Source organism: Tursiops truncatus, chromosome 6 (genome assembly GCF_011762595.2).
Source record: "Tursiops truncatus isolate mTurTru1 chromosome 6, mTurTru1.mat.Y, whole genome shotgun sequence".
Classification (NCBI taxonomy): Eukaryota; Metazoa; Chordata; class Mammalia; order Artiodactyla; family Delphinidae; genus Tursiops; species Tursiops truncatus.
The window spans coordinates 113,330,126-113,356,429 of NC_047039.1; the positions used below are offsets into that span (position 1 = coordinate 113,330,126).

Consider the following 26,304-nt stretch of genomic DNA (forward strand, 5'->3'; position numbering starts at 1 on the left):
GGCCCAGCAGCCGCTGTCTGTCTGGAACCAGGTGGCTTCAGTTAACGCTCGGGTCCCCCTGGGAGGGGCCTCGGCATGGCTGCAGACGGGCGGGGCCCCGCGGGGCCCACGGAGCGTGCTCCGGGCGCTGGGGTAGAGGATGCTGCTGGAGACTCGATCCTCAGAGGTGTTCTCAATCCAGCGTCCCGAGAGCCCCCAGCCCAGGTAGCAGGGGATCCTTGGGGATCAGCTTGTTTGTTTGGCCTTTGAGTTGGGTCTGGATGGACAGCCAGGACTGAGGGCGCAGACGGGCACACAGAACGTGGGGTGACGAGGTCAGGGATGTTCCAGAGGTCACCTGGACGGGGCGGGAGGACGACCAGGGCTCTGGCTGGGGTCTCCACGTGGGGGACTGATGGCAAAGCCAGGGGCTCTTCTGCTCTCCCCCCGGCTGCTGCTGGTGGAACCCTGGCTTGGAGGGGGCAAAGGGTTCCCAGCTTCACGCTTCCAGGTGTGGTGGCCTGACCGGTCCCAGCTCCAGGACCTTCCATCAGAGCCCAGCCAGCGAGTGCTTCTGGGGAGGGAGCAGAGGCCCCAGGCCCCCCCACCCCATCCCCTGTCCCCGTCTGGGCTCTGCTACGAGCTTCACGCTCCCCTGCCGGAGAAGCGAAGTGGGGCGTGTCTCTTTTTCAATTATAGTAGGTGCCCGCACCTATGATCACAATGACATGCTGTTCCACTGCTGTGGAAGCCTCGGGGAGTGGGGGCCAGTGTGCGGAAGGGCGTCTAGGCAGGATTCTCCAGACTCCGGAGCCTCCCCGAGAGCTGCTGCCCCCCTCCCATGCCAGCTGTGCCCAGAGTGGGCTGGGGGCTGGTGCCAGGCCGGCCCCCGGCGGGGCCCAGAGTGAATGGCGCGGAAAGCTGAGAGAAGCAGCCCTTGGGCAGGACCGGACCCCCGGGGAGGGAGATGAGTGTCCCAGTGCGTAACCATCCCGGTTCCTGGTTCCTGAGCCCCAAGCTGGGCTCCTGGTGCCACCATAGCTCCTTCAATCACCCCAGCAGCCTTGTGGGGGGGGGGTTCTGGCCTCATTCCCATTGTACAGATGCAGAAACTGAGGCTGGAAGTCAGGGATTGACTGGGTACCATCACTCTGAGATGGGGGGAGCCCTGCTGGAAGGAAGGAAGGAAGAGAGGGAATGGGATGGGGAGAAGGGCGCATAGAAAATGCAGAGGAGCGAAGCCCCTTCCAGGCCTGCCACCTCCACCAGGTCACGGGGGGAGTAGTCAGTGAGAGCCTGCCCGCCCAGGGCACACACAGTGGCTGAATCTCACAGCATCCCCGCGGGTGAGGTGCCTTCACCCCAAATTGCAGGTGACATTTCGGAGGCTCAGGCAGGCTGCATGAGGGGTCCAGGGCCACACAGCTGTCTGAGGTCACAGCCCCCCGGGGCAGTGGCTCTCCCAGGACACTGGGCCAAGGTGAGCTCCCCTCCGCTCAGCAGTACCCGGGTGGCAGCACGGCCCAGTGGATGCTCCACAGGCCGTGGACTCAGAGCTGGACAGAGGCCAGTCTTCTCACACCGTGTGACCTCTCTGAACCTCAGTCTCCTTTTCCCGAGGGTGGTGACGAGTGTCAGTCCCCTCTGAAGGATCAACGGTGTGTTGCCTGTAACGCCCCGGCTCGACACCAGCCCCCATAAGGCCATGGCAGGGATCCTAAAGACCGGGGGCCATGGGAATATGAAGAGAAACGGGAGCTGGTCAGGACGTTGAGGCTCAGAGAAGGAAAGAGGCTTGTCCAAGCTCGCCCAGCACTGGCAGCTGAGGTGGGACTCGGTCTCCCCACGGCGTGATGGCACTGGGAGCTCTTACGCTTTCTTGGACCACAAACCCTTTGAGAAGTGGGAGAAAGCCTCAGACTCCCCCAGAAAATGCTCCCTTGACGCGCGCAGCCTCAGGGGGTCCCGCACCCAGCCCCTCCTCCCCACGTTTCGTCCTGCGGGTGATGAGAACCCAGGGTCCCTTGGGAGTGTCCCCATCACTTGGGCCTCTGTCGTTCACTTTCAAGGAAAGAGTGTGTGTTTTCTCCACGAGGCCTCGGACCATCCCCTCTGCCCCGCCTCCTCCGTCCCACAGTCCTGCGCTGAGTCCCGTGCTTCTCCTCCAGGGGACGGCTACTACCTGGCCGTGGGCGGGGCTGTGGCCCAGCACAACTGGTCCCACATCACCACGGTGCTGCAGGACCGGAGGTTCCGGTGCCAGCTTGTCGACAGCTCCGAGGACCTGGGCCTGATCAGCGTCCAGGGCCCAGCCAGGTGAGGAGAGGGCGGGGAGCCAGGCACCGGGGTGCCCCTGGGCCCTGGGCCCTCGGCCCTCTATCTGGGGCCCGGGGCAGAACCACTTACTGCTTCAGAATGGGACATTGTGGTCAGTAAGCTCGACGTGCCAGCGACCTCAGAGAGGCCACACCAGAAGGACGCTTTTCGAAGCACTAGAATACAGAAAAGCCCTTAATGAAAGACTCAGACTGAACCTCACTGTGAATCAGTACGTGAGGATTCAGTGGTCACGGAAGGGCCAGCGAGGGTGTCTCTGGACAGCTGACACAGACTAAGAATCATGTGCGCCATCTCTAGGGGGGCAGGGCCAGACTGGGGTTCCACGTGCTACCTGGGCTCAGAATATCGCTCTACACCGAGAGGTGGCCTGCTGCTCCCTAAACGCCCCCAGTGACTAGGTCTACAGACGATCATTCACTCCTTAATCCATTCTGTGAGCGTTTACTGAGCTGTGTTCCCACCCAGGAGGAATCAGCTCCTGGAAAGCCCTCGGATTCCAGCTTGTGCGTGGAGCCCCACGACGGTCTTAGGCAAAGGGGCACCTGAGCAGCTGTGCACGTTGGAAAGATCCCTCTGGCTGCGCTTTGGAGAGGGGACGGGGGGATAGGGGATAAGGGGGGAAGCACAGCGTGTTCACATTGACCAGCCAGGGGGCTGGGATGTACCAACATCTCCTCCAGTCCTGATCACAGCCCTTGGAGGTGGTTAGAAGTATTTTTATTCTTATTGGTGAAGAAGAGAGGACGGTGCACCTCCAGCCAGGTTATCCCAAAGCTGACGCTTAGATGCAGCATGGCCGTGTCCACGGGACATCCTTGTCAGCCGGGGTCATGCCAGGATCCCCAGACAGTGCACGCAGGTCCCGCCACGGGGTCCATTTTCCCTGGTTCTTTGGAGCTGACCAAGCCTGCAGCACCCCCGCTGGGTCCTGGACTGGCGGCCCTCCCCTCCCGGGCGGAGTGTAGCTGGCTCTGAGCGCGCATCGTCTCGCACAGAGGCACATGGCACACGCGGTACGTGCTCTCCGAATCACGGCTGGCTGTGTACCTTAACCATCAAGTGCTGGACTTCAGGCTTCTCATGAAAAGCAATATTTATTAGGGGGCCCTTGGAGGGGACACTGCGGGAAATGAGGGGTCAAGGCTTGGAGCTCTCTGAAGGGACAGTGTTTCAGGCAGAGGAGGCAGCAGGTGCAAAGGCCCTGTGGCAGGAGGAAAAGCAGTGAGGCCAGGGCCATAGGAGACACGCTCAGAGGGCAGTGGAGGCGAGAGCCTACAGGTGCAGAGGCTACTCCTCCAGGAGAGGGAACTGAGCAGAAGAAGGGCTTTAACGGGGTCTCTGATTCTGGGCCAGGGAGTAGGAGGCCGGCAGGTGTGAGGAGCCTCAGGGGCCAGGTGAAGCAGGGATTCTGAGCGGAGAGTGATGAGCCGTGTCCAGGTGGTCGATGGGTCCAGTATGTGGGGTTCCTCTCCCCACACACTGACCTTCGCATCTCTGGGCTGAACGGGGGTGGGCGTCCTGGCCTCCTGAGCTCGAGGCCATCCTCGGAAGCCTCAGCTTCATCTGCACTGCGACCTTGGCCAGGGACTGGGCCATTTTTGGTTTGGTGGTGGAGGTGAGCGGGCAGGGGAGGGAGGGGGTACCAGACAGACAGATCAAGGTGTGGCCCCGGGAGGACAGACCAGCCTCTTCCAGCCTCATTAGAAGCTGCTCAAGGAGGGTGGCAAGTGACAGCTGCCAGGGCAGGAAGACAAGCTCTCCTCCTCCTGGTAACTTCTTAGCTTTCTCCCCCAAATTGTCCTCGCTCTTTCAAAAATAACCCAAAGTTTCTTGTATGAATAATAATGTTACCAGCACCGCTGACAAGGGCTAAACTTTCTGAGCTGTCAGGTGGAAAGCATTCGGCGCGGCACCTGGACCATGGGAGATGCTGTATGACCTGCTGACTGATAGAACTTTCTGGAAACATTCCATAATTGGTGGTCCAGTACAGTACCCACTAAGCTGTATGCGGCCACTGAGGCCTTGACATGTGGCCGTGGGACAGAATGTTTTACCTTAATTACCTTAAGCTCAAGAGGCCACACGTGACTGGGGGAGACACGCGGGGAACAGTGATTGCCATCGTAGCTGTTAGTGCCACGGCGCTTGGCGCGTGCTTTCTGGTGGCTGCCCCCTCACAAGGGCCCCGTGAGGTGGCATCGCTGCCCTCCTGGAGCGGACGAGGGGACTGAGGCGAGGCTGGGGTGGGAGTGAGTGAAGGAAGCAGGACCTGAACCTGCTCTCTGACCGGAGCCGGTGCCCTCTGGTGCCACCCGCTGCCCCTTGACAGAGGCACAGCCTCCTGCACCCCGACCCGTGCTTGGCAGACCTGCCTGCCCATCTAGGTGCCCGAGCTGGGGCACCCCTGGCACTGCTAAGGCCACGCCGGCCCCGGGTGGCAGCTCCAGCCTCCTTCCTCCTTCCCCTGCTGGGAAGACCAGGGAGCAGCCCTGGCCCCATCCGCTCAGGGCCGCGGAGAGGATGGGCTTCTTAAGGACTGGGTGTGGGTTCTCCGGGGGCTGACGCCACGTGGGCGCCGGGGTGTTACATAAGGATCTTGACACACTGCAGCACGCTGGGCACCTCGGGCAGGCGTGGGCGGGCAGCTCCCGGCACCGTGGGGCTGGGGATTCGCCTCAGACGTGTTTCTGGGCACTGGCTGGGACCCCTGCGAGGCAGAAATGGTGGGGCTGTCTCCTGCCAATGGGGAGCTGGCCCTGCAGTGCAAAGCCAGCCCATTTTCAATCAGCCCTATTTACCAGTTGTCCTCTCTGTGCCAGGCATAGGGGCCCTGTTGGCACAGAGCTCCTGGTTCAGTGGGGGCAAGTATCAATACAACTAGTGTGAGAGGTACCCTGGCAGGAGACGTATCAGGGCTGTGAGCTCAGACCGGGGGCAGTGTGGGGAGGGGCGGGAACCTGACCCAGACTCGGGGAATCAGGGAGGCCTTCTTGTAGGAGGTGACGGATGCACCAAACCTGAAGGATAACAAAACTTTAAACTGGGGCCGGGGCACCCGGTGGAAACATGCAGGGGAGCAAGAGTCAACTAAGTCCTGGAGGGAGGCAAGGGGCACGGTGCCCAGGAACTGAAGGTTTCCACAGACACCGAGAGGTCTCAGGTAACCCATCCAGCATGAGAGCCAGGCTGCCGGGCCAGCAGGGCAGGGGAGCTGAGGAGGGCGGGCCCTGCCCTCGGGGGCCTGTGGCATGAGGAGCGTTAGCTGGCTAGATGACTGCCCCATGCCTTGGTTCCCCCATCTGAGAAAGGAGAGCTTGTGAGCGCCCATCTCTGAGTCGTGTCTCTGCCCAGGGCTTGGTTGTTCCTGTCACTGCTCTGATGAAGGTGCCTTTCTTATCTGACTGGATTTGGGGTGCGTCTCCCTCTTGGTGTGTTTTATTACTAGCATGTTTGTTGGCGGTCTGCCCCGTGAGGGCAGGGCCCTGTCCTCCTCACTGCTGTGTCCCCAGTGCGTCTCCAGCCAGGCCACACACCCAGGAGGGCTGGGCAGGTGTTTGTTGACCGACTGACTGACCGACCTTGCTCTCGCTCACAGCCGGGCCATTCTCCAGGAAGTGCTCGATGCAGACCTGAGCAATGAGGCCTTCCCGCTGTTCACTCACAAGCTGGTGAGAGCCGCCGGGCACCTGGTAGGTACCACCTGGCCGCGGTCCCCTGGGCTGTAGGGGGCAGCAGCTGCAAGGGAACAAACCCGGGGCTTGGGAGTCGTGTGCCCTTGGGCACGTCAGTGGACCTCCCTGGACCCTGGTTCCCTACTGTGAAGTGGGGACCACATGTCCTGCCCACAGGCTGTTAGGGCCTCAGACGAGGAGCGGGGGTCAAAGTCAGGTATCACCTGTGCCCCCCACCTGGTGTCTGGCGCACGCTGAGGGGCGCAGCCCCAAGCTTCTGCCAGGGACTTGCCACCTGTGAAGCCGCCCCCAGTGTCCGCTCCTCAGAGGCAAGGGCACGCCCTCCCAGATCAGGGCATTTCCTGCGCCTCCCTGGAGATGACAGTGCTGGGGACAGCCAAGCAATTACGCTGCTCCGGAGGTCTGCGTGTCCTGAGGAGGCGGCCTGTCCTCTGGAGTGTTCCCCCTTCCCAGCCCCCGGCACTGCGGGAGAGGGGAGGGGCCGCTCGGGGTGCACCGCCAGGCCCCAGGGAGCAGCCCCTGCCCTTCCCCCAGCTCCAGAAGGCCGGGTCCCAGGACCGGAAGCTTCTGAGACTGTGGACAGTATCAGGGCCGCAGCGGACTCAATGTCCTCAGAGACCCTGGGGCCGGGGTCCCGGGTCCAGCTCTGGTCAGGCCCTACTCCTGGGCCGTGGTGTCCTTTTAGGAAAATGAGCATCGTGTTCTCCACCCTGACCTCCCGAGGGCAAGGTGAGGAGAAGGCGGTCAAGGTGACCTCAGCCGCTGTCACCCGAGGGCTCGCGAGGCGCCAGGCACAAAGCATGTGACTCACGAGTACTTAGTGCTTAACACTCACGACAGTGTGGAAGGTTCTAGCAAGGGCTTCTCGGCCTCAGCACTGTCGGTGACGTTTCGGAACAGATACTCTGGCGGGGCAGGGGGCGCATCCCGGTCATCGCAGTGTGTGGAGCCGCGTGCCTGGCCTCACCCACCTGACGCCAGGAGCACCCCCAGATGTGACAACCAAAACTGTGTCCAGACGTGGCCACGCGTCCCCAGAGGCAGCACTGCCGTGGCAGGGGAAGAGGGGGTGGGGCAGGGGAGGAGGTGCTGCCCTGTGATCGCCCTGTTAGCAGGTGTACATCACAGCCAGGTGCGTTGAACGAGGTCGTACAGCAGCTCCCGACGTAGGAAATGTTACCCCCAGCACGGGTGTTTCCCTGAATTGAGCTCAGAGAAGTTGGATGGACTGCCCAGGCCCGCCCCCAGCTAATGAAACATAAAAAGCGCACGAATATGTCAGGAACACGGAGGTGGCCTTAAGGAGGGGGTGGGTGGACAGACAGCCGGATTCAGGGGCACTTCCCCCTCTTCTACTTCCTTCGTGTTCATCTGGGGGGTTTGGGGGGGAAAGTGCTAAGGGATGTTTGTGATCCTGGCCTGCAGAGGGGCTGGAGGTCAGAGGAATCTGGGTCCCGTTAGCAAGTAAACAATGTTTCAATGACATCAGAAAGGAGGCTGCCAGGAGAAACTAGATAAAAGCAGCTCTGCAGAGCCGAGGAGTGCTGGCCCGGCTCTGGTCTGCCTTCCCTCTCTGGAGGCTGTGCTGGGGGGCAGGAAACTGGGGATGTCTCTGTCTAGCTTGCTTCCTGCCTGCTTGGTACAAAGCTGCCTGCCGGGACCAGAGAGGGCGTGCGTTTTGAGGGAATGGCACAGCTCCACCCCAGGCCACAGTGGCGTCTGGCCCGCCCCGGCTGCAGCCCTGGCCCTCTCGGCCCCCGTGGGGTCCATGCAGCGCCCAGCCCTGTCTGGGGCGGCGTCCTGACTTGTGAAGTGGGAGGGGGAGCTGGGAGCTTGGCGCTGGCTCAGCCTGTGTGTGGTTCCGGGGTTTGTGTGGGAGAAGACCAGGTGGGAGCGCTTCCCCTGCCAGCCGAGGGTCGCTGCAGCGAGGCACCTGGGCCTTAGTCTTGGACAACGGGCTGCAATGGGGGCCGGCCCTTCCCGGCCCTGGCTGCCGCCCCAGGCCTGGCCCACGGCCGTCTGGCTGCATCTTGGCCTCCAGGAGCCGGGCTGGGCCGGGGCTCTGGCCGGTGGAAGCAGAGGTCAGACTCCAGGATGAACTCCTGCGTGGGGTAACAGGCACAGGTCGGGGGCCACGGGGTGGGATACATGGGGTGCAGGACATACACGGGCTGCTTCTCTCCACCCCCTCCTCTGGAACCGGCTTTACTGGTTTAGTCAAAAGCACCTTACTGCTCGTTTCTCTGTTTCCAACCACAGTACACAGTGTGCAGGGCCCGGGTGCAGACCTCGCCGCTGACATGACCCCTTTGGGCGTGACCTTTGACCTCTCTGAGACTTCCCTTTCTCACCTGCCACAGAGTCTGGCTGAAGAGTTGATGGGTGGTTTCACTATAAATAGGGAATATTAGTAAAATAAGAACAAACAAAAACCCCTCTCATTCCACCAGAGAGAAAGCCAAGGTTGACAGTGTACTTCCTTCCATCTTCTCTCCCTAATCTCTGCCTGTAAATTTTAAAACAGAAGCAAGATCATCCCATGTATATAGTTTGTACGTTCGGCCTTGTTCTCTTACTAAGTTGCTGTGATCGTTTTCCTGTTCCTTGAAATACTGCCTGAGAACCACTCTGAACGTCGGGTCATCCTCTCCGCTGAGCAGGACATGTGGTTGGGCTGCTTTTTCTCCTTGGAATAACCTGTGATGGGCTTTCCTCGATGGTGGGCCTTTTGTGACTCTGATTATTGACCTATGACATATTCCTCAGAACCCAGAGTCAGAGGCGTCCCAGGGACGTGGTCCCAGCCTTCCTGGCCGTTCAGCAGTCATTTGGTATTTTCTGTCCCCGAGGCCTTTGGGGCAGGGTCGGGGAGAAGCACAGAGCTGTCCAAGGCCAGTCGCTACCTGAGGGATTTGGCCCGTCGGCTCATACATGGCCAATCTGGATGCCCAGCTGAGTTCCAGCATCCCTTCCAAACTGAAGGCTCTATCCCAGTGCCGAGCTCCCCAACGCTCTCCCTAGAATTAATTCTGGACGTGTTGGCTAGGAGCCTGCCAGGTCAGGGCTCTGGGCTGGAAGACACGGGCCTGGCCCTCCACAGGCTCACAGCCTAGTTGAGGTTGGGGGACGGGAAGGACGCTGCAGTCCTAGCCCAGCCTGCGTCGGAGCGAGGGCCTGGGTGGTGAGAGGAGCCGCCGCTGCTCAGCAGCTGACGTGGGGGTGAAAAGGGTCCCAGGAAGACGTTCGCAGGGGGACTCCAGTCCTGCCTTGGCGACCGCGCCTTCTCCCGAGGCCCCAAGGCTAGGCTGTTCCTCCTTTGTGTCAGTGTTACGGTTTTTGCTGACCTCACAGTGACCCAAGACACAAGTTCCCAGACGGTCCAGGCCAGGGGCACAAAGGTCTTCCCATCCACTGGCCGGCGAGAGGGATGGGGAAGTCAGCGGCCAGCAGGACTTGGGCCATGGGACCTGCGCTGGCCACCGCCCTGGCCCCCACCCGCGGTGGCCTCACAGGCAGGCGGGGAGGCGGGAACCGGGTCAGCCCGGGATCCGGGGGTCCGGGAGCGCCACCACCTCAGCGCCCAGCAGAGCTGGGGGCCAGCAGGCCTGGCTTCTGGTCCTGCCCCGGCCTCTGTGGGACCACCTCTCTGGGTCTCAGTTTCCCCATCTGTAGCACAAAGTTTAGACAATGACCAAAATCTTTTCTGGCCCGTCCTGTAAGTCTGTCCAGATATCCTGCATGCTCTCTGGATCCAGGGGGAATTTCATATTCTCCTAAATAATGTCATCATGTGTTGACACCGGTTCCGTCAATGTTGCGACGCTGGGCCCGGAGCTCGGGGCCAAGCCTTTATGGGAGATAATTGGCTGCCAGCCAACCAGATGCAGGAGAGGAATATGTGTGTCTGAGTCATCGGGAAGGCCTCCGGGTCACGAGGGATACGCGGAATGGTGAGGGTCAGAGCCCAGAACCACAGATCCTGCCCGAGGGTGGGTAAGCAGGACCCTGCCGCCGCCCACAGTGACCCACGCTCACGGCTAACGCGTGGGTGGGCGGCTGTGGCTGAGCGGTGCCTCCAGCCGAGCGGTGCCGTTGTTTTGTGATAATTCTGCGATGCTTGGACCAGCCCCAGGCTTGCAAGATCCTTGCATTCCTAGAGGAAGAACAGAGGGCGGGAGTTGTCCCCTGGGCAGCCAGCTGACCGGATGTCCTCAAGGCCAGCGAGGTTCCCAGTGAAAGCCTGCTCCTGGCCTGGTTCCCAGGGGAGGCACGGTGTCTCCCTGACTCAACCAAGGACAGGGACCCCTTCTGAAAGCATAAGGTGCTGGGCTAGAAGCTCATCTTTAGACAAGGTGATAAAGCAATTTTTTCCTGAAAATTAATTGCAGGTCAAAAGGAAATTGAATTTCTTTTCCTGACTGTGTGTGTCCTTGCTGTGACACCATTCAGATTCAATTAGTCTGGGATGGAACATTCTCCCACCCCCACGCATTGTACGAACAGAGGCGGGATGCCCATACCTTCACAGAGCCTGCGTTTGCCAACTGGGTTTTAGCCGTCGCCTAAAAAGTCGCTTTGCACAGCTTGTGCAAATTCACCTCTGTCCTAGAGAGCTGGGGGTGGTGTGTAGCTGAGAGACATGGTGGCCAAGGCCACTATTCAGGGGTGTCCTGTGGGGGGCAGTGACAGCTTCTTGCCATGAAAGTATAAGGACAAGGTGTGGCTGGAATGAGGTTGGGTGGCTTAGAGGGACTCCCAGGAGTGTGCTTCAGAGATTCTGGAAGCTCCTCCAGGGCAGAACCCCGTCCTTTCTCTGCAAGGATGTTCTGATCGTGCGGCCCCTGCCGTTGTCTGTAGGTGCAGACGGGGCCTTTCTGGGGGTGGGCCATAACGTCTACCACCTGCTTGGAATCTGTGGCTCTTTTTTTGATCCTCTGAGACGGCCAAGTTTGTGAAGTGTGGTTTGAGCATCACACCTTTTATTTATTCTGAATCTTTGAAAATTGGTTTCCAATCAACATCCCCCCCATCACCATCACCACCACCACCACCACCACCGTCACCACCATCACCATCACCACCACCATCACCACCACCACCATCACCACCGTCACCATCACCACCACCATCACCATCACCACCATCACCACCACCATCACCATCACCACCACCACCACCACCACCACTATCACCACCATCACCATCACCACCACCATCACCATCACCACCATCATTATCACCATCACCACTGTCACCATCACCACCACCATCACCACCACCACCACCACCGTCACCATCACCACCACCACCACCACCACCACCACCATCACCACCACCATCACCACCACCACCACCATCATTATCACCATCACCACCGTCACCATGACCACCACCATCACCATCACCACCGTTACCATCACCACCACCATCACCACCACCATCACCACCACCACCATCACCACCATCACCACCACCACCACCACCATTACCACTATCACCACCGTCACCACCATCATCATCACTGCCACCACCACCGCTTCCACCACCACCATACTGCCATCAACCTTGCTACCACAAACATCATCCCCACCAACCACTACCATTACCACTATCTTTACCACCACCATTACCTTCACCTCCACCGTCACCAGAACTACCAGCACCACCGTAAACTAGCCTTCTGGTCCAGACTCCTAGGAGAGATTGCACACCCCACTGCAGGGTGTTTTTGGAATCAAGGGTGTCTTGGGATGTCCAGAGGATTTGAAAAATGAAGATCCTTTCAACCTCCTGCCACCTGGCTTCTTCCCTCTCCTGTGGATTCAGGGCTCTGGGCCCCTGCAGGGGGCTGCACATCCTCTGATCCCTGCCTATACCCTGCCTCGGGAGCCCCTGAGACCCTCACTTATTTAAGGGGTGACTGAGTTTGGACGACGTGCCCGGTGAGTCGGGGTGCCGGTACACACCCAGACTCCCCGGAAACAGGCGAAATCGCCACGAGCTAATGTGATTTGAGAGAGCTTGGGCCCGTGTCTGTGGGTCACCTGCTCAAGGCTTCCTGCGGTGTCTGCCCAGAGAGGCTACTCCAGGCTTGTTCTGATGCTGCCCGTGGCCAAACATCCCACAGGAGTGACGTAGGCTCTCCTGCCTGGGGCACTCGTGTGGCCTTTATCCGAGCTGGGGTGGGCACCTAGCGCTACCCTGATTTCAGTCCTCCCCACGGAGAGCTGGCAGGAAGTTCACTGGTGCACCAAACATGGAACCAAGCCCCCAAATCCATTTTACTGAAACCTGAACATATTCCCTCCCCACAAAAATATTCCAGTGAGTCAGTCGAGGGCAGGGAGGGAGGACCTTACGGTGTCGACTCCTTGCTCTGACTTACTAGCTGTGAGTCCTCCGAGCGTCTTGGGAAGTGCTCATACCAGCTCGTGAGAGCTGAGGGTTAAATCTGTACGAAAATCAGCAAGGGGTGGTTAAACCATCGTTAGCTTGAAATCCGCTGTAGCAGGAGTACTTATACCACAGGAAGTGGTAAATGCTACAGAACAGCCCCCTGCCCCCCAAGAGTTGATTGTTGAACATTTTCTAGGACATCACTGGGCCTTGGGCAAGTGGCTTGACCTCCCTGAGCCCCAGTATCCTTATCTGTAAAATGGGCACACCAGCGTCACCCACCTCTCCGAGTAGCCAGCCTCCTGCCTGGGGCTCTATAGTGACAGCTTTGTTGACTGCTCCCACGGGCCCTAGGAGCTCTCTTATCGGCCAGGATTTGCAGAAGTAGACTCAGGGATGTCAGTCGCCAGGGATGCAACGGTTGTGACTCATACTTAAACCTAGTAGCTATGTGGCACCCAAGCCCACGCTCTCAGCCACTCTGGTGCCTGCACGGCTGGGTGGCTGGCCCTCACCTGCCCTGCGTCAGGTGTGAGTGCCGGGAGGACCAGGCAGCATCCTGAGTACTGTGGAGGGTCCAGAGCTTGGGGGCGGGCGTGCCAGGGCCCCACGGGATGTTTGAGCACAGGTGTTTGTGGACTGGGTAGCTAGGAGCTTCGTCTTGCTGGGCTGGCCATCTGTGTCTGGGGCAGGTGACCCCGTGTGGGACCACAGACATTACTGACCACGCACTGTGTGCAGAGCCCCGGGTTGGGGCTCAGAGGCATCTCGTGACTCGTGTTCCAGATTCCAGCCTTGTCCTTACGGGGCGGATAAGCCCTAAGCCTGCTGCAGCCCAGGCTGATGGGGACACTCTCGGCCTCAGGAGGGGAGAACTCCCCCACACCACGCCCTGCTGACCATCTCATTGCCACCCTAGTGGCCTGAATGAAACATGTGATGGGCAGAGCGGAGAATCCTCTCACCCTTGGGGACCCGTAGCATCCCGCAGAACTTTCTACAGGGCCCCACATGTCCTGGTGGAGGGGTCTGAAACCCAGAACCTTCCAAAAGGAGAGGGTCCTTGAGCCAATTTGGAATGAAGAAGCACTGCATAGAAGTAATGACGTTCACCCAGGTGTTTGGGGCTTGGTGGGTCTGCCTCCCCACCCCAGCAGGATCTCTTCTCACTCAGGGGTCCTCTAGCGTCTCCGTTCCACAGCCCAGGAGTCTGAGCCTCCCAGGGGGCCCAGCTGGCAGGTGGCTCTTGCTGGCTTTAGAAGCAATTCCTTCCTCTGTGGGCCAGCTGGCCAGAGGCACACTGGCCACTGCAAAGATGGGCACTGGCCAAGCCCTGTTGATTCCTGAGTGGTCACCCCAGCTGGGCCAAGCAGAAAAGGGCATTGCTCCCAGCAGGGCCTCACACGAGGTCCTGTTCCAGCGTTTATTTGCAGAGCTAAGTTTGTTTGATGATAACAGGATGCTTGTTGCCCGGGACGCACATGACCAGACCGGCTCCTTCTCTACCCCTCAGTTCTTTTGCATATGTACCCAGAAGTGGGATTGCTGGACATATGGTAGTTCTATTTTTAATTTTTTGAGGAATCACCATACTGTTTTTCCTAACAGTTACACTATTTTACATTCCCCCCAACTGTGCCCAAGGGTTCCAATTCCACATTCTCGCCAGCACTGATTATTTTCTGTGTTTTCTTTTAAATAGGAACCATGCTAATGGGTCTGAAATCATACTTCATCATGGTTTTCATTTACATTTCCCTAATGTTTAGTGACATTGCCCATCTTTTCATATGCTTGTTGGCCATTCGTATATCATCTTTGTGAAATGTCTATTCACGTTCTTAATTCGTTTCTTAATCAGGTTGTTTTTGTTGAGTTGTAGGAGCTCTTTATATAGTCCGGATAGTAACCCTTTATCGGATACATGATTTGTAAATGTTTTCTCCCATTCTGTAGGTTGCCTTCTCACTGTTGGTTGTGTCCTTTGATGCACAGAAATGTTTACATTTGCTGGAGTCCCATTTAATTATTTTTGCTTTTTGTTGCCTGTGCTTTTGGTATCATATTCGAGAAATCACCACCAAGTCCAGTGTCACGAAGTTTTCCTCTGTGTTTTCTTCTAGGGCTTTTACAGTCAGAGGCCTCACATTTAGGTCTTTAATCCAGTTTGAGTTAATGTTTATATATGATGTAAGATAAGGTTCAGTTTTTCCATCACTGTTTGGTGAAGAGACTGTCCTTTCCCCACGGAACAGTCTTGGATCCCTTGTTAAGGGTCACTGGGCATTTACATGAGGGTTTATTTCTGGGCTGTCTTTTGTGTTCCGTTGATTTGTTTGTCTGATTTTATGCTGTACCATGCTGTTTTGATGTGGTAGCTTTGTAATAACTTCTGAAAGCAGGAAGTGAGTCCTTCAGCCTTGTTCTTTTCCAAGATTGTTGGCTATTTGAAGTCACCCATATGACTGTTAGGGTGAATTTTTCTATTTCTGCAAAAAAATGCCACTGGGATTTTGATAGAGGTTGTATTGAATCTGTAGGTCGTTTGGGTAGCGTTGATATCTTGAGGACACGAGATGTCTTTCCATTTATTTGTGTAATGAAAGAACTTTCATTTCTTTAGGCAATGTTTTATAGTTCTCAGCGTGCAAGTCTTTCACCACCGTCGTTAGGTTTCTTCCTAGGGATTTTATTTTTTTGGATGTGTTTGTAAACAGATAGTTTTCTAATTCCCTGTTTAGATTGTCCATTGTTAGGGTATAGAAAGGCAGCCAGTTTTGCATGTTGATTTTATATCCTGCAACCTTGCTGACTAGGTTTGTCGGTTCTGACAGTATCGGGGGAGTCTTTGGGGTCTGAAAAGGTTTAAACAAAACCTGCTTTAAGGCCCTTCCTGATGGCCTTCCACAATTCTGTGGCCCTGTCCACTGCCCACGGTTCCCAGGCAGTGTGGGGCTGTTTTGAAGGGGAGTTTGCCTCAGTTTGGGGATTGCTTTCTAAAGTCCATCCAAGCCCACGTTGACCGCCAGATGACTGTGTACCAGGCACCAGCTTCCCATGAACTTGATGCTCACCCCATTTATCAGATGGGGGCACTGAGGCTGGGAGAGGCAGCCCGTGGGTCTGGCTGACCCTGAGCTCATGTTCCAGACGTCCTTATTTTCGGCCCTTCCCTTCAGTACGTGTCCTCTCTCAGAAGAAATGAGACCTCCCCCAACTCCACTGTTTCAGTGGAGAAAAAAACACAAGATGTCTCAAGAACCAATGATGCCGGCAACTTAGAAAGTCACCTAGGAATCCCCAAACCCTTCCCCTCACTTTGCCAGAAAGCAGAGCTCTGTCCATCTGTGCCTGTTTTCCCCCTTCACTCGGGAAGTATTAATTCAGCCCGTCTGTGTGCTGGGGTATGATGGAGACCAGCCAGCTTCCTGGCCTCGCCGGGCTCCTGGGAGCTGGGGAAGGGGCTGGGGGCAGCTCCATCCCACCCGTAAATTCATTCAAGAGCCTGACTTAACTGGGGGGCTGTATGTCCGATAAGACCGGCGCTCCTGAGGCCGTGAATGGGTGAGCTTTAAAAATGATTTTTTCCTGTTCAAAATGAGATTGGCTTTGAGCCCTGAGCTCCTCCGTGGGCTGTCTAAAATTAGAAGCCCGTTGACAAGGCAGGGGAGCAGCGAAATGTCAACAGTACATTTTCTGTGTCAATTTTGAGTTTTTTGAGAGGCCCGGACAAATGGCAACTCGGCAAATTTGTGCTGTTTCAAAAGCTTCCCGAATCCAGCCCCTCGGTGGCGGTGTGATTGAAGTGTCAGAGTTATAAGGCGCTGGTTCCGTGGTCGGCAGAGTGGCCCCCGCTCTCCTTCTGCTCAGGTATTATCCTGGCAGGAGCTGCACTGGGCAGCCCTTGGGGCTCAGAGCAGTAATGGGATCAGGTCCTCCGTCTCCATGAGCTCTGTGACTTGCTGCGCCCTCCCTGTCCCTTTTGTGAGCTGGACAGTCCCACGCTTGGGCCTTGCGCATGGGGACGCTGAGGGTTCAAGTATTTGCCCGAAGGCTGGAGGCGGCCGCCAGGTGCCGGATGTGTAAGTGACGAGCCCCCAAACCAGCCGTGCAGGAAAAGTCAGGCTTCCTAAGACAGACAGAGCCAGGCCCCTGACCCTGCTTATGGACAAGGAAATCGAGGTCAAAGGGAGGCCAAGAGGCTTGCCCGAGTCACTGCAACGATTGAACGGTGGCCCCCAAAAGAGACGTCCACGTCCCCACCCCGGACCTGGGGCTGGGGCCTTGGAAATAGGGTCTCTGCAGTTGTGATTAAGGCAGAGGATCTCAGGGTGAGACCATCCTGGCTCAGGGTGGAGCCCATCCCAACGGCAAGTGTCCTGCTGGAGACGAGGAGACACAGACACAGAGGAGAGTGAGCCAGAGGTCGGGATGACGCAGCCAGGAGCGCCTGGGGCCTCCAGAGGGAGCGTGGCCCTGCCCACACCTTGCTTTTGGGCTTCGGGCCTCAGAACTGGGAGAGAGCACACTTCTGTGGTTTTAAGTCCCCGGGTTTGTAGTCATTGGTTACAGAGGCCCAAGGGCATCCCTACAGTCACTTAGGAGAAGAGCTGTGGCCCGGGAACCACATGTCCACTTTCTCCCACCCCCAATGACGACACCCCTTCCTTTTAAAGATTTCCAGGGACTTCCCTGGTGGCACAGTGGTTAAGAATCCGCCTGCCAATGCAGGGAACATGGGTTCGAGCCCTGGTCCGGGCAGATCCCACATGCCACGGAACAACTAAGCCCATGGGCCTTAGCTACTGAGACTGTGCTCTAGAGCCTGCAAGCTACAACTACTGAGCCCACGTGCCACAACTACTGAAGCCCGCACGCCTAGAGCCTGTGCTCCCCAACAAGAGAAGCCACCGCAATGAGAAGCCCGTGCACCGCAACGAAGAGTAGCCTCCACTCGCCGCAACAAGAGAAAGCCCGCGTGCAGCAATGAAGACCCAAGGCAGCCAAAAATCAATCGATCAATCAATAAACTTATTAAACAACAACAAAAAACATTTCCAGAGTGCCCCTGAGGACTCTCCTCGGGACCCCCTATTTCTTGGGGCCAGAGGCCGTGGCCTGGGCCCAGGGCCGGCTAATAATGGTGACGGTAGGAAGTGTCCACCAGTAAGTGGTGGCTGGACCTTGACCTCAGTCGTCTGACCCTGGCCCACGTCTAAGCTGTGACTTGTCCCCCAGGTCCGGGCCATGAGGCTGTCCTTCGTTGGGGAGCTGGGCTGGGAGCTGCACATCCCGAGGTCGTCCTGCCTGCCCGTGTACCAGGCTGTGATGGCAGCAGGGGCCAAGCACGGCCTCGTCAATGCCGGGTACCGGGCCATCGACTCCCTGAGCATCGAGAAAGGTGTGTGCAGGGTTTGGACACCACGGTGGGCTGCCTGAGCCACGTTCACTGGAGGCAGAGAGGCTGTTACCCCCACCTCTGGCCCCATGATCCTTCCAGCCCCACTGTGCTCCCCCTTCCCCCAACCTTTGCTATCTCCCCAAACCCCCTTTGCTGTCCACGAACCGGGTCCTCCATGCAGGCCCGGGGGTGGTGCTGGCATCTCTTGACACCAGCACTCTTGAGGGGAGGGGTGCTCTCCCAGGTAGGGGCGGACGGGGGCCAGAGCTGGATTTGGACGTAGTGCCAAGTTTCCCGGAGAGAGCTGGAGGACATCGGAACGGGAAGGGGCCCTCAGTGCTGCCCCTTCACAGCCCCCTCCCCAGGGCCCCCAGCCTGACGGCACAGGTGCTGCAGTGCTGATGGGGGCTCGTCCAGGGGACCTACTACGATCGAGGATGCCCCCCGCCCCGGGAGGCCCAGGTCACGGAGTTTCTAGGCTGGGCATGTGGGCTGGGGCAGGGGCCCACGTGCGTCTCGCGAAGGGCTTGTGTCTGCCTCTGCTGGCGCTGACCCCGTCGTCTCCCACCCAGGCTACCGGCACTGGCACGCCGACCTGCGGCCCGATGACAGCCCCCTGGAGGCGGGTTTGGCCTTCGCCTGCAAACTCAAGTCCGCCATCCCCTTCCTGGGGCGCGAGGCCCTGGAGAAGCAGCGGGCCAAGGGCCTCTGCCGGCGCCTGGTGGGCTTCACCGTGGACGAGTGAGTACCCCTGGGGCCAGGGCTGCCAGAAGTGACTGCCGCAGACAAGCAGGCCTCGGGTTTCCTCCTCTCGAGCCGCCTGGTGTGACGCTCCCCACAGGCCAGGCACCCTCTCCCAGAACTCCCACCGCAGCCCCGTTACAGGTGAGAAGGCTGGGTCCATGCCGGGCCTGACTCCGAAGCCAGCGCTGCAAACTCAGATCCCGCCAGGGCCGGGCAGGGTGCAAACCAGGCCCGGGGCCAGTGCTGGTCAGCAGGGAGTAAAGAGGGTCGCGCTCATCAGACGCAGATTTGATTTTATTTTACTTTGTCCATGCCATGCGCTGGCAGTGTCTTAGTTCCCCAACCAGGGATTGAACCCACACCCTCGGCAGTGAACGTGCAGAGTCCTTACCACTGGACCGCCAGGGAATTCCCTCAAACACAGATTTTAAAAGTGAAAGGCCTTGCCAACCCCAGCCAGCTCTGTGGGAGGCGCCAGACCAAGGGCCTCGAGCTGGCTGCCCGTCACGGTGTGTCCTCATTAGAGCCCCCCCACAGCCCGGGAGGGGGGACCGTGGAGGGAAGGGCCGGGCTGGGGCCACCAGCCCCACTTACAGGTGGAGACCATGGGGGCCAAGGGACAGGGTGGCTCTCGCCCGGGCACGGGGCAGAGGGGGAAGGAGAGCCCTGTGGTGGGGCCTGATCCCTTCTCCCCCACCTCCCCCGGGGCAGCTTTTGAGCGTGTCGCCCTTACGTGCTCGGAGCTGAGCCCACATTGTCCCTGGGTCCGGGGTGCCGGCACTGGAAGACATAGATGGTGTGACACGGAGTCTGAGTAGCAACCGTCTCCAGGGCGGCGGGCGTCTCTGGGCTTCGTCGATTTGGAGCTGACAGCCAGCCGTCAAGGGTGCCACTTCTCCCAGATTTGGAACCTTCAAAGCAAGTGTTGAGAGTGCCCAGGGGAGGGGGGCGGAGAGAGCAGAGCTGGGGGCCGTCACCGTCCTACGGCTTCTCCCTGGGCTCCCATCAGGCCGCCTCTCCGCTTGATTCCTTGTCCGTCTCCGGGGGAGCAGCTCAGCTCTGGTTTGGGGTGCAGGTAGAGCAGGGGTCCGCCGAGGCCTTCTGCTGCCTGGCCCTCCAGGAAGCGCCCACAACTTCAGACCGCACCGGCCACAGCCTGGCTCTCCCCGCTCGGGGGTTCCCTGCCGGGCTGCAGATTCCACCCAGTGCCGTGGCCTGGCCGGTCCCAGGCCTGAGGAGAGACCCGACCTGGGCGCCGGCTGGGGAGTCACAGAGAACTCCCGCTGCATTTGCTCTGGGGCCCTGGGCGAGGCAGGTGGCCTCTCTGAGGCTGTTCCCTCCCAGGGACGTGGCGCCCCGGTAGGACTGGGTGAGACCAAAGGAGACAAGAAGGTGCTTACATAGCCTCCTTCCGTCCCACCCTCATCCACTGGACCCGTGGGGCCCAGACCTTTCCCTCCTGGTCTCTGAACTGGGCGGCACCCCGGACCCCGTGCAGGCTCTTTTCCTCAGTGTAGGGTTCACCCAGTTCCAGTTACCGTAACTGGGCCCAGCTGTGCCCCACTCGCCTCCGGGCGTGGTCCTCACACCCGCCCCGGGGCCCCACGGGGCCACGTGGTGCTCGCTGCCTCCCCAGGGCCCAGCACAGCCCTCGCCGGCGCGACGCACAGGAGGGGCACGTCTGCCAAGATCTGCACCAGACGATCCGGTGTTGGCGTTTCTGTGACTGTAGCTTAATCTTTGTTTTCTATTTTGAATTTTCAAAACTTTTACAGCGAGCATTGTACCTTACATGTAATACAGAAAATCGCTTTTAATAGACGACGCAGCACGCTGTAGACAAAGGAGACCCGTCAGAGTAAAACAAGTCGTACGACAGTTTTAAACTGATCAGAAGTCAAATCCTCAAGGTGGGCCTCTTCCAAACCTGTGGGGCCTGTCCCTAGAGACACGGAAGTCAGATCCTGGTTTTGGTGTTTTCTGTTCATTCATTTATTTGCTCGGAGCCTGTGCCGTGGCATCCCCGGGGCCCAGGCGCCGGGCACGGGGGCTCATAGCAGACCAGCCCCGCAGCGTGGAGCCCGTGGTCTGGCGGGCGCGGCTCCTCTCTCCTCGACCAGGCAAAGCACAGGAGTTTCCCCTCCGGGGGATCTGGGGTCCCAGCCGTCTATTGCTTCTTCCAGGAAAGTGCCCATGTTCGGCCTGGAGGCCATCTGGAGAAACGGCCAGGTGGTGGGCCACGTCCGGAGAGCCGACTTCGGGTTCACCATCGACAAGACCCTGGCCTACGGCTACATCCGGGACCCCAGCGGCGGGCCGGTGAGTCCAGCTCCCCAGCACTGCCACCGGGAGCCCGAGGTCCTCTCAGGCTCCACACCAGCACCCCTGCCCACCGCCTCGAGTGTGCCAGGCGTGCGAGGACCAGAGCACAGCGAGGTGACTGACTGATGGGGCTGTGTCCCTGGGCAGAGTCGGAGCTCTTTCCATGTTTTCTCTCCAAAAGAATCTGATTTTGGAAGCTCCAAGCTTCTCCTGGTCAGGAAGAGGCTCTGGGCCAGGCTAACGCCCGCTGCTCCCTAGAGCTTGAGACCCCGTGTGCGTGCAGACGGTTGTGTGCACACACGTCCGTGTACACGCGCGTATACCCGCATGTGCGCACACGTACTGACACACGTGCACACAGACACGCGCGCGCGCAGGCACATTTGGGAAACTTGGCAATGAGACAGAGGGGCAGCTTGTTCCGGGTGGAGAAAATCTAAACATTTTGCCCAAACGATCATTTGTAAACCCAGATAATCCCCCACCGAGCATGGATGCCGCCGTGCACACTGGCAGGGGAGTGAGGGCAGAGCGAGGGCCCTTAGAGGGCCTCCGGGGGTCTGAGCCCTGGGAGGGGTGTGAAGCTCGTGCCGGGCTGGCTGGGTGGTGTGACGCGAGTGGGGGGAGTTCATTATCATCGGTGCCATCTTTGCCTGCTTGCTTCCCTGGAGTCGTGCACCAACCCCCTGACGGCGGAGAAAGGGGCCCCAAGAGGCTCTGACGTCGGGGCAGGGATGCCCACCCAGCTGGGCCTTCCGGCCTCCCCTGCCCCGAAAGTCTCTGGGCTGCGGCCCCCCACCTCCTCCCACTGAGGCTCCAGGTTGGGGGAGGCACCTGGAAGCAGCAGCGTGGAGGGGGCAGGAGGAGTGAGTCAGACCAGCCCTGGCAGAGGTGCAGGGGCGGGCCAGGCCCGATGGCAGGCCCAAGGGGGAAGGGGCCAGGCTGCGGTGCTGTCTGAGGAGGCTGCATCCGCAGTGGGCTGGGAGGCTCAGGACACAGGCTCGGCCTCAGTAGCTTTGGCGCTCTGCCCTGGACTGGCCTGGCGACCTTGGACAAGGGCGTCTCTCTGAGCCTCGGTTTCCTCATCTGTAAAATGGGGACAGATTATTCCCACCTGCCTCACAGGGCTGTCTACAGAGCTCTGCTCTAAGTGGAGCCTTAATGAGCTCCACGTATTGCCATGGGGTTGCCATGGCTAGTGATGGCGTTTTGCGGTGACAAAGGACCCTCTGACACCCCAGATATGGAGCCCTGGGTCCCAGCTGAAGCCCCGTGTCCATTTGCCCCATGCAAGGGTAGGGGTGGGTGCAGGCCTAGTCACCTCTTCTTTCAAAGAACAATAATTCTTGCTCTTTCTGCTTGGTCAGGTTGGGTTTCTAATTAATGTGACCGAGGAAGGAACGCTTATCCCTACCCAGACAGGTGGCCCAGGATACCCGGGTTTGACCAGTGCAGGGCCAAGGCCGGCTCAGGCTGGCTTGTAAGAGCCGACTGTGTCCACCTCTTCCCAACCCCGCCATCAGGGATGTCCAGTGTGTTTATACCATGGAAATGGGCAAACGCCACAATCAGGCCTCCCCCATCCCCCAACCCCTTCCCCTCCCTTGAGAGCTGGTTGTTAAACATTTACCAGCACAGCAGCGGGATAACCAAGACTCCTTTGTAAAATAGGAAAACTGCCCTTGAAAGGAAAGGCTCTGGACCTGGGGGCAGAATTGGTGGCCTCCGGGGTGTTTATTAGCAAGGACTACGCCCCAGCTCTGGGCAAGCCCGTCCTTCAGACGTCTGAAGGCACCAGTGGTCTCTGCCACCTGCCTCTGGGCCCAGTGGGGGCAGCGTGGAGCTTTGAGCCCGGCCAGTGCCCACCACGGCTCAGAAGCCTGGTCTAGAAGCCGCTTCATTTCAACACTGCAGTCACATAAAAAGCCTCATCTCTTTGGGGTATTTTTTCCATCCAACCCTGAGCTGCTGAGAGAGGTCATTTAACAGCCCGAGCAGAGCCCCTCCGTGAGGCCCGGCCCTGGGTGTATTCTCTGCACCAGGAGAACAGGATCCTGCGCCGGGCCAGCCCACTCTGCCTCTGCCCGCCACTGCCCTGCGTGTCCAGGCCGTGCTCCGGTTCCCAGGAACCTGCAGTTCCAGGGCGGAGGGGTGCTGCCCCGCGGGAGAGATCTCACTGACTGCCAGACCTCGGCTCTGCTGGACCCTGGGTGCTCAAGTCCAACCCGGGGGCATGGGGACACGGAATCTACCTGCTCAGGGCAGTTCCTCGGCTCAGGGAGGACCCTCAGCACAGCGACGGGTTTGCCCGCAGGAGGGGCGTGAGGCCGAGACAGCCGGCCCCATCCCAAGAGGCAGGTAGCGTGAGCCCAGCACCCACTGGGTAACGAGTGACCAAGATCCCTCCTCTTCTGCTACTAGGTCTCGCTGGACTTTGTGAAGAGTGGAGAGTACGCCCTGGAGAGGATGGGGGTGACCTACCCGACCCAGGCTCACCTCAAGTCTCCCTTCGATCCCGACAACAAGAGGATGAAAGGGATCTACTGAGGGGCAGGGAGCGGGGCCTCAGCCGATCCGGAGGCCGGAGGACCCTGGCCAGAACTTGGGCTCCCCCTGCCCTCAGTCGAGGCCTGCAAACCATCCCCCACCAAACAGATGCAAACTGAGAGGGTGGAAAGAGGACCCAGAAGGCCCGTGCTGTGGTCACTGACCAAAGGGTGGTCTCGAGTCCACCCACACCCTAAAAAAGCCACCCATAGCCCCTTAGGCTCAGGGACCATGCCTGTAGCCCTTGAGAGCTTCTGAGAAGCGCTTAGGAAGCACTCGATAAGGCCCGTGTCAAAGCAGGGAGGCGGGGAGCTTTACCCTGGGTTCCTAGCCTTGACTGGAAGGCTGCCCAGAGCAGCCTCGCAGAGGTGTAAGGTGTGTCTGGAACTGGGGATTGATTAGTACTGTCTGCCTCAGGCGCAGTAGGAAAGGCAGAGAGCGTGCGTGCCAGACTGGCCCGGTCCCTGAGGTCAAGGTTAGCAGAATGGTCTGGTTCCCAGATCCCAGGAAGGGTGGGGGGTGGATCAGACAGCAAGCGCTTCCTGCCTTGAGCCTCCTGAGAGTTCCCAGCCCTGAAAGCGGTGCCAGCAGCAGGGGTGGGAGGGGTCTCAGGTCAGCACCCGCCCTCCCCTGTGCAGAAGCTCCCTCTCCTGGCTTGGTTTCCCCGAGAGCCCCTCGCTCTCTAGGTCTGGAGAGGAAGGCATGCTGCTGGGTGAGAACCTGGCAGACTCCTCCTGCCCGGGTGGGTGCCTCCTGTCCTTACTCTTTGATTAGGACTGAGCTCTGGTCCTGGTCTCCCACTCTTCCGGCCCCCTGGGGATGGGCCTCGCACAGGCCCTTGAAAGGGGGTGAGTCCCTGCTCCCTTCGTGGGGCTTCCAGACCTGTCCTCCGTGCCTCTGGAGGAGCCCTGCCTCCCTGCCGGGATGGCGGCCAGCCCAGGGCCCAGGCAGCTGCCACAAAGCGGCACCACGCAGCTGTGCCCCAGCGAGCCCGGCCCCGTGGGGAGCAGGCGTGGCAGGTGCTGGGGACAGGAGAGACACGGCTCCCGCAGACACAGGCGGGAAGCCACGCGGTACCAGAGGTGCAGGCAGTCCCCGGAGGGCCCAGGCTGCCTTCAGAGGCGCACACACCACTCAGCCCCACGGCAGACGGGGCCGGAACAGGTCAGGCTAATAAAGCCAAGGCCATGGGAAGACGTTTGGGTTTCGGGTGACCTTTGTAGAGAGAATCTGGCCCCCTCGCCAGACCGCAAGCTGGGGGGCGGGGACCTCTGTCTTTCCCAAGCCTCAGGCAAAGGAATGCCTGCAGCCCCCCCACCACCCTGGTCACAGACGGGCCTGGGGAACCCCGAGTGGGCCCCGTAGGACCAGCGGAGGAGAGGAGGGTAGCTGGCTTCCCAGATGGCCTGGGCTGCTTCCCCGGGCCCTGTGGTTTGGCCATGGACCTCTGTTCGGGGCCTGTGCACGTGTTCATTCCACAGCCGTCCTTGGGGGAGGCCTTGGACGAGGGAGGTCAGGCCCAGGTTCCAGCCCGACTCCTTCCCCAGGGGTTGAACCCAGAAACAAACGTTCGCTTTCGCCCTCCCTGTTTGTGTTTGTTCCTCTGCTGGGGAGAAATAGCTCTGGCCCCTCTGCAAAGGGCACTGGGTCGCCGACATGAGAGAGGCTGTCATGGGCCACCCCCCAGCTCACCTGCTTGATCCCGCAGCTCCGGAAGGTCTAGGCCACGTCCTGGCCCTCAGCAGGCTGCCCGGTCGCTTAGGGCTAGAACACATCACCCTCCCCTCGGAGCCAGTGACCTCAGCCCGTCCTTCCTAATCCCATTCCGGACACACCCTGTTGCGTCTATTTTGGAAGGCTTTTCTGGACAGAATGAGCACTGTGGCCCTCACCGTGGCTCTGAGTACTGAGCTTGGCTGGACACAGGAGAAGGGTGCCCCCCCCAACGCCCCCGCACCCTCAGACTCAACCTGCGTGCGGCTCCAGCCGCGCCGGGAGCTCTGAGCCTCCTGCAGGGGCCCGGGACGGTGAAGGCCCCGACTCTCTCACTAGCTCCTGTCTGTCAGCCTGGCAGGTTGTTAGGGACCACAGGGACCCCAGACACCTTGCACCCAGCAAAGGCATTTGCATCAGAGCCGCTGGCACCCCGCCTCTGGTCTTTGCGTGGCTGGCGGGAACGAGGTGCCCCTGTCCTCCGTGAGGACCAAGGGCCCTGGCAGTGGAATCCCCAGGCAACTCGCAGCCCGCTCGATTCCCAGACACCTCACATACACGGAGCTGGCGTGGGGCCCACCTCCCTCCAGAAGAGCTGGTAAGAGGGGCAACAAAAGCATTCGGCAAAGGAGAGGAGCTGGGGCTGCATTTGAGTGATTGTGGACGACGAGCCCGTCACGTGCTAAGGTCCTGGGGTGAGCCTGACCTGCCACGTGGCCTGGGCCGTGTTTACCCATCCGGGCTTCAGCCACCCCATCTGCAAGGGGGCGGTGGGGGCACAGCCCCTGGGCTCCCTCGCCCTGCCTCCGCTTGAGGACACCCTAGTGGAGCTTCTGCCTGCCGGGGACCCTCCCTGCCCGACAGAAGCACCATCTGGCCTGGAAGGGCCGAGCGCTCAGCTCATCCCCACCCCGTGGAACAAAGCTCTTCCCTTGGGCGGCCAGAACCACCCGCCCAGGTCACTGCTGGAGAGGAAGGTACTGAGCCATCTGGCTCGGGGTCGCGCAGAGTGAGCTTGAAGAGGGTCCACCAGGCGGAATCCCTGGGACCCTGGCGAGACCCTCACTCCTCCCAGGGTCCTTGCTCCACTACACGAGCGGGAGGCAGTGGGGCATGCAGTGGGCCGTGGGGAGGCGTGGACGCTGTGGCCGGGAGGGGCCTCGCCGA

At 59.6% G+C, this 26,304-nt stretch overlaps 1 protein-coding gene across 1 annotated transcript in view; it reads left to right on the top strand.

Moving 5' to 3' along the window:
• Window positions 1-25,002, top strand: part of SARDH (sarcosine dehydrogenase) — a 64,240-nt gene extending 39,238 nt beyond the window's left edge. The window contains exons 17-22 of the mRNA XM_033859005.2: window positions 2,148-2,295; window positions 5,918-6,011; window positions 17,649-17,811; window positions 18,384-18,552; window positions 20,739-20,874; window positions 23,299-25,002. Of these exons, the coding sequence (XP_033714896.1) occupies window positions 2,148-2,295; window positions 5,918-6,011; window positions 17,649-17,811; window positions 18,384-18,552; window positions 20,739-20,874; window positions 23,299-23,424 (836 nt within the window). The 3' untranslated portion in view covers window positions 23,425-25,002. The remainder of the gene's footprint in view (window positions 1-2,147; window positions 2,296-5,917; window positions 6,012-17,648; window positions 17,812-18,383; window positions 18,553-20,738; window positions 20,875-23,298) is intronic.
• The last annotated feature ends 1,302 nt before the right edge of the window (window positions 25,003-26,304 follow it).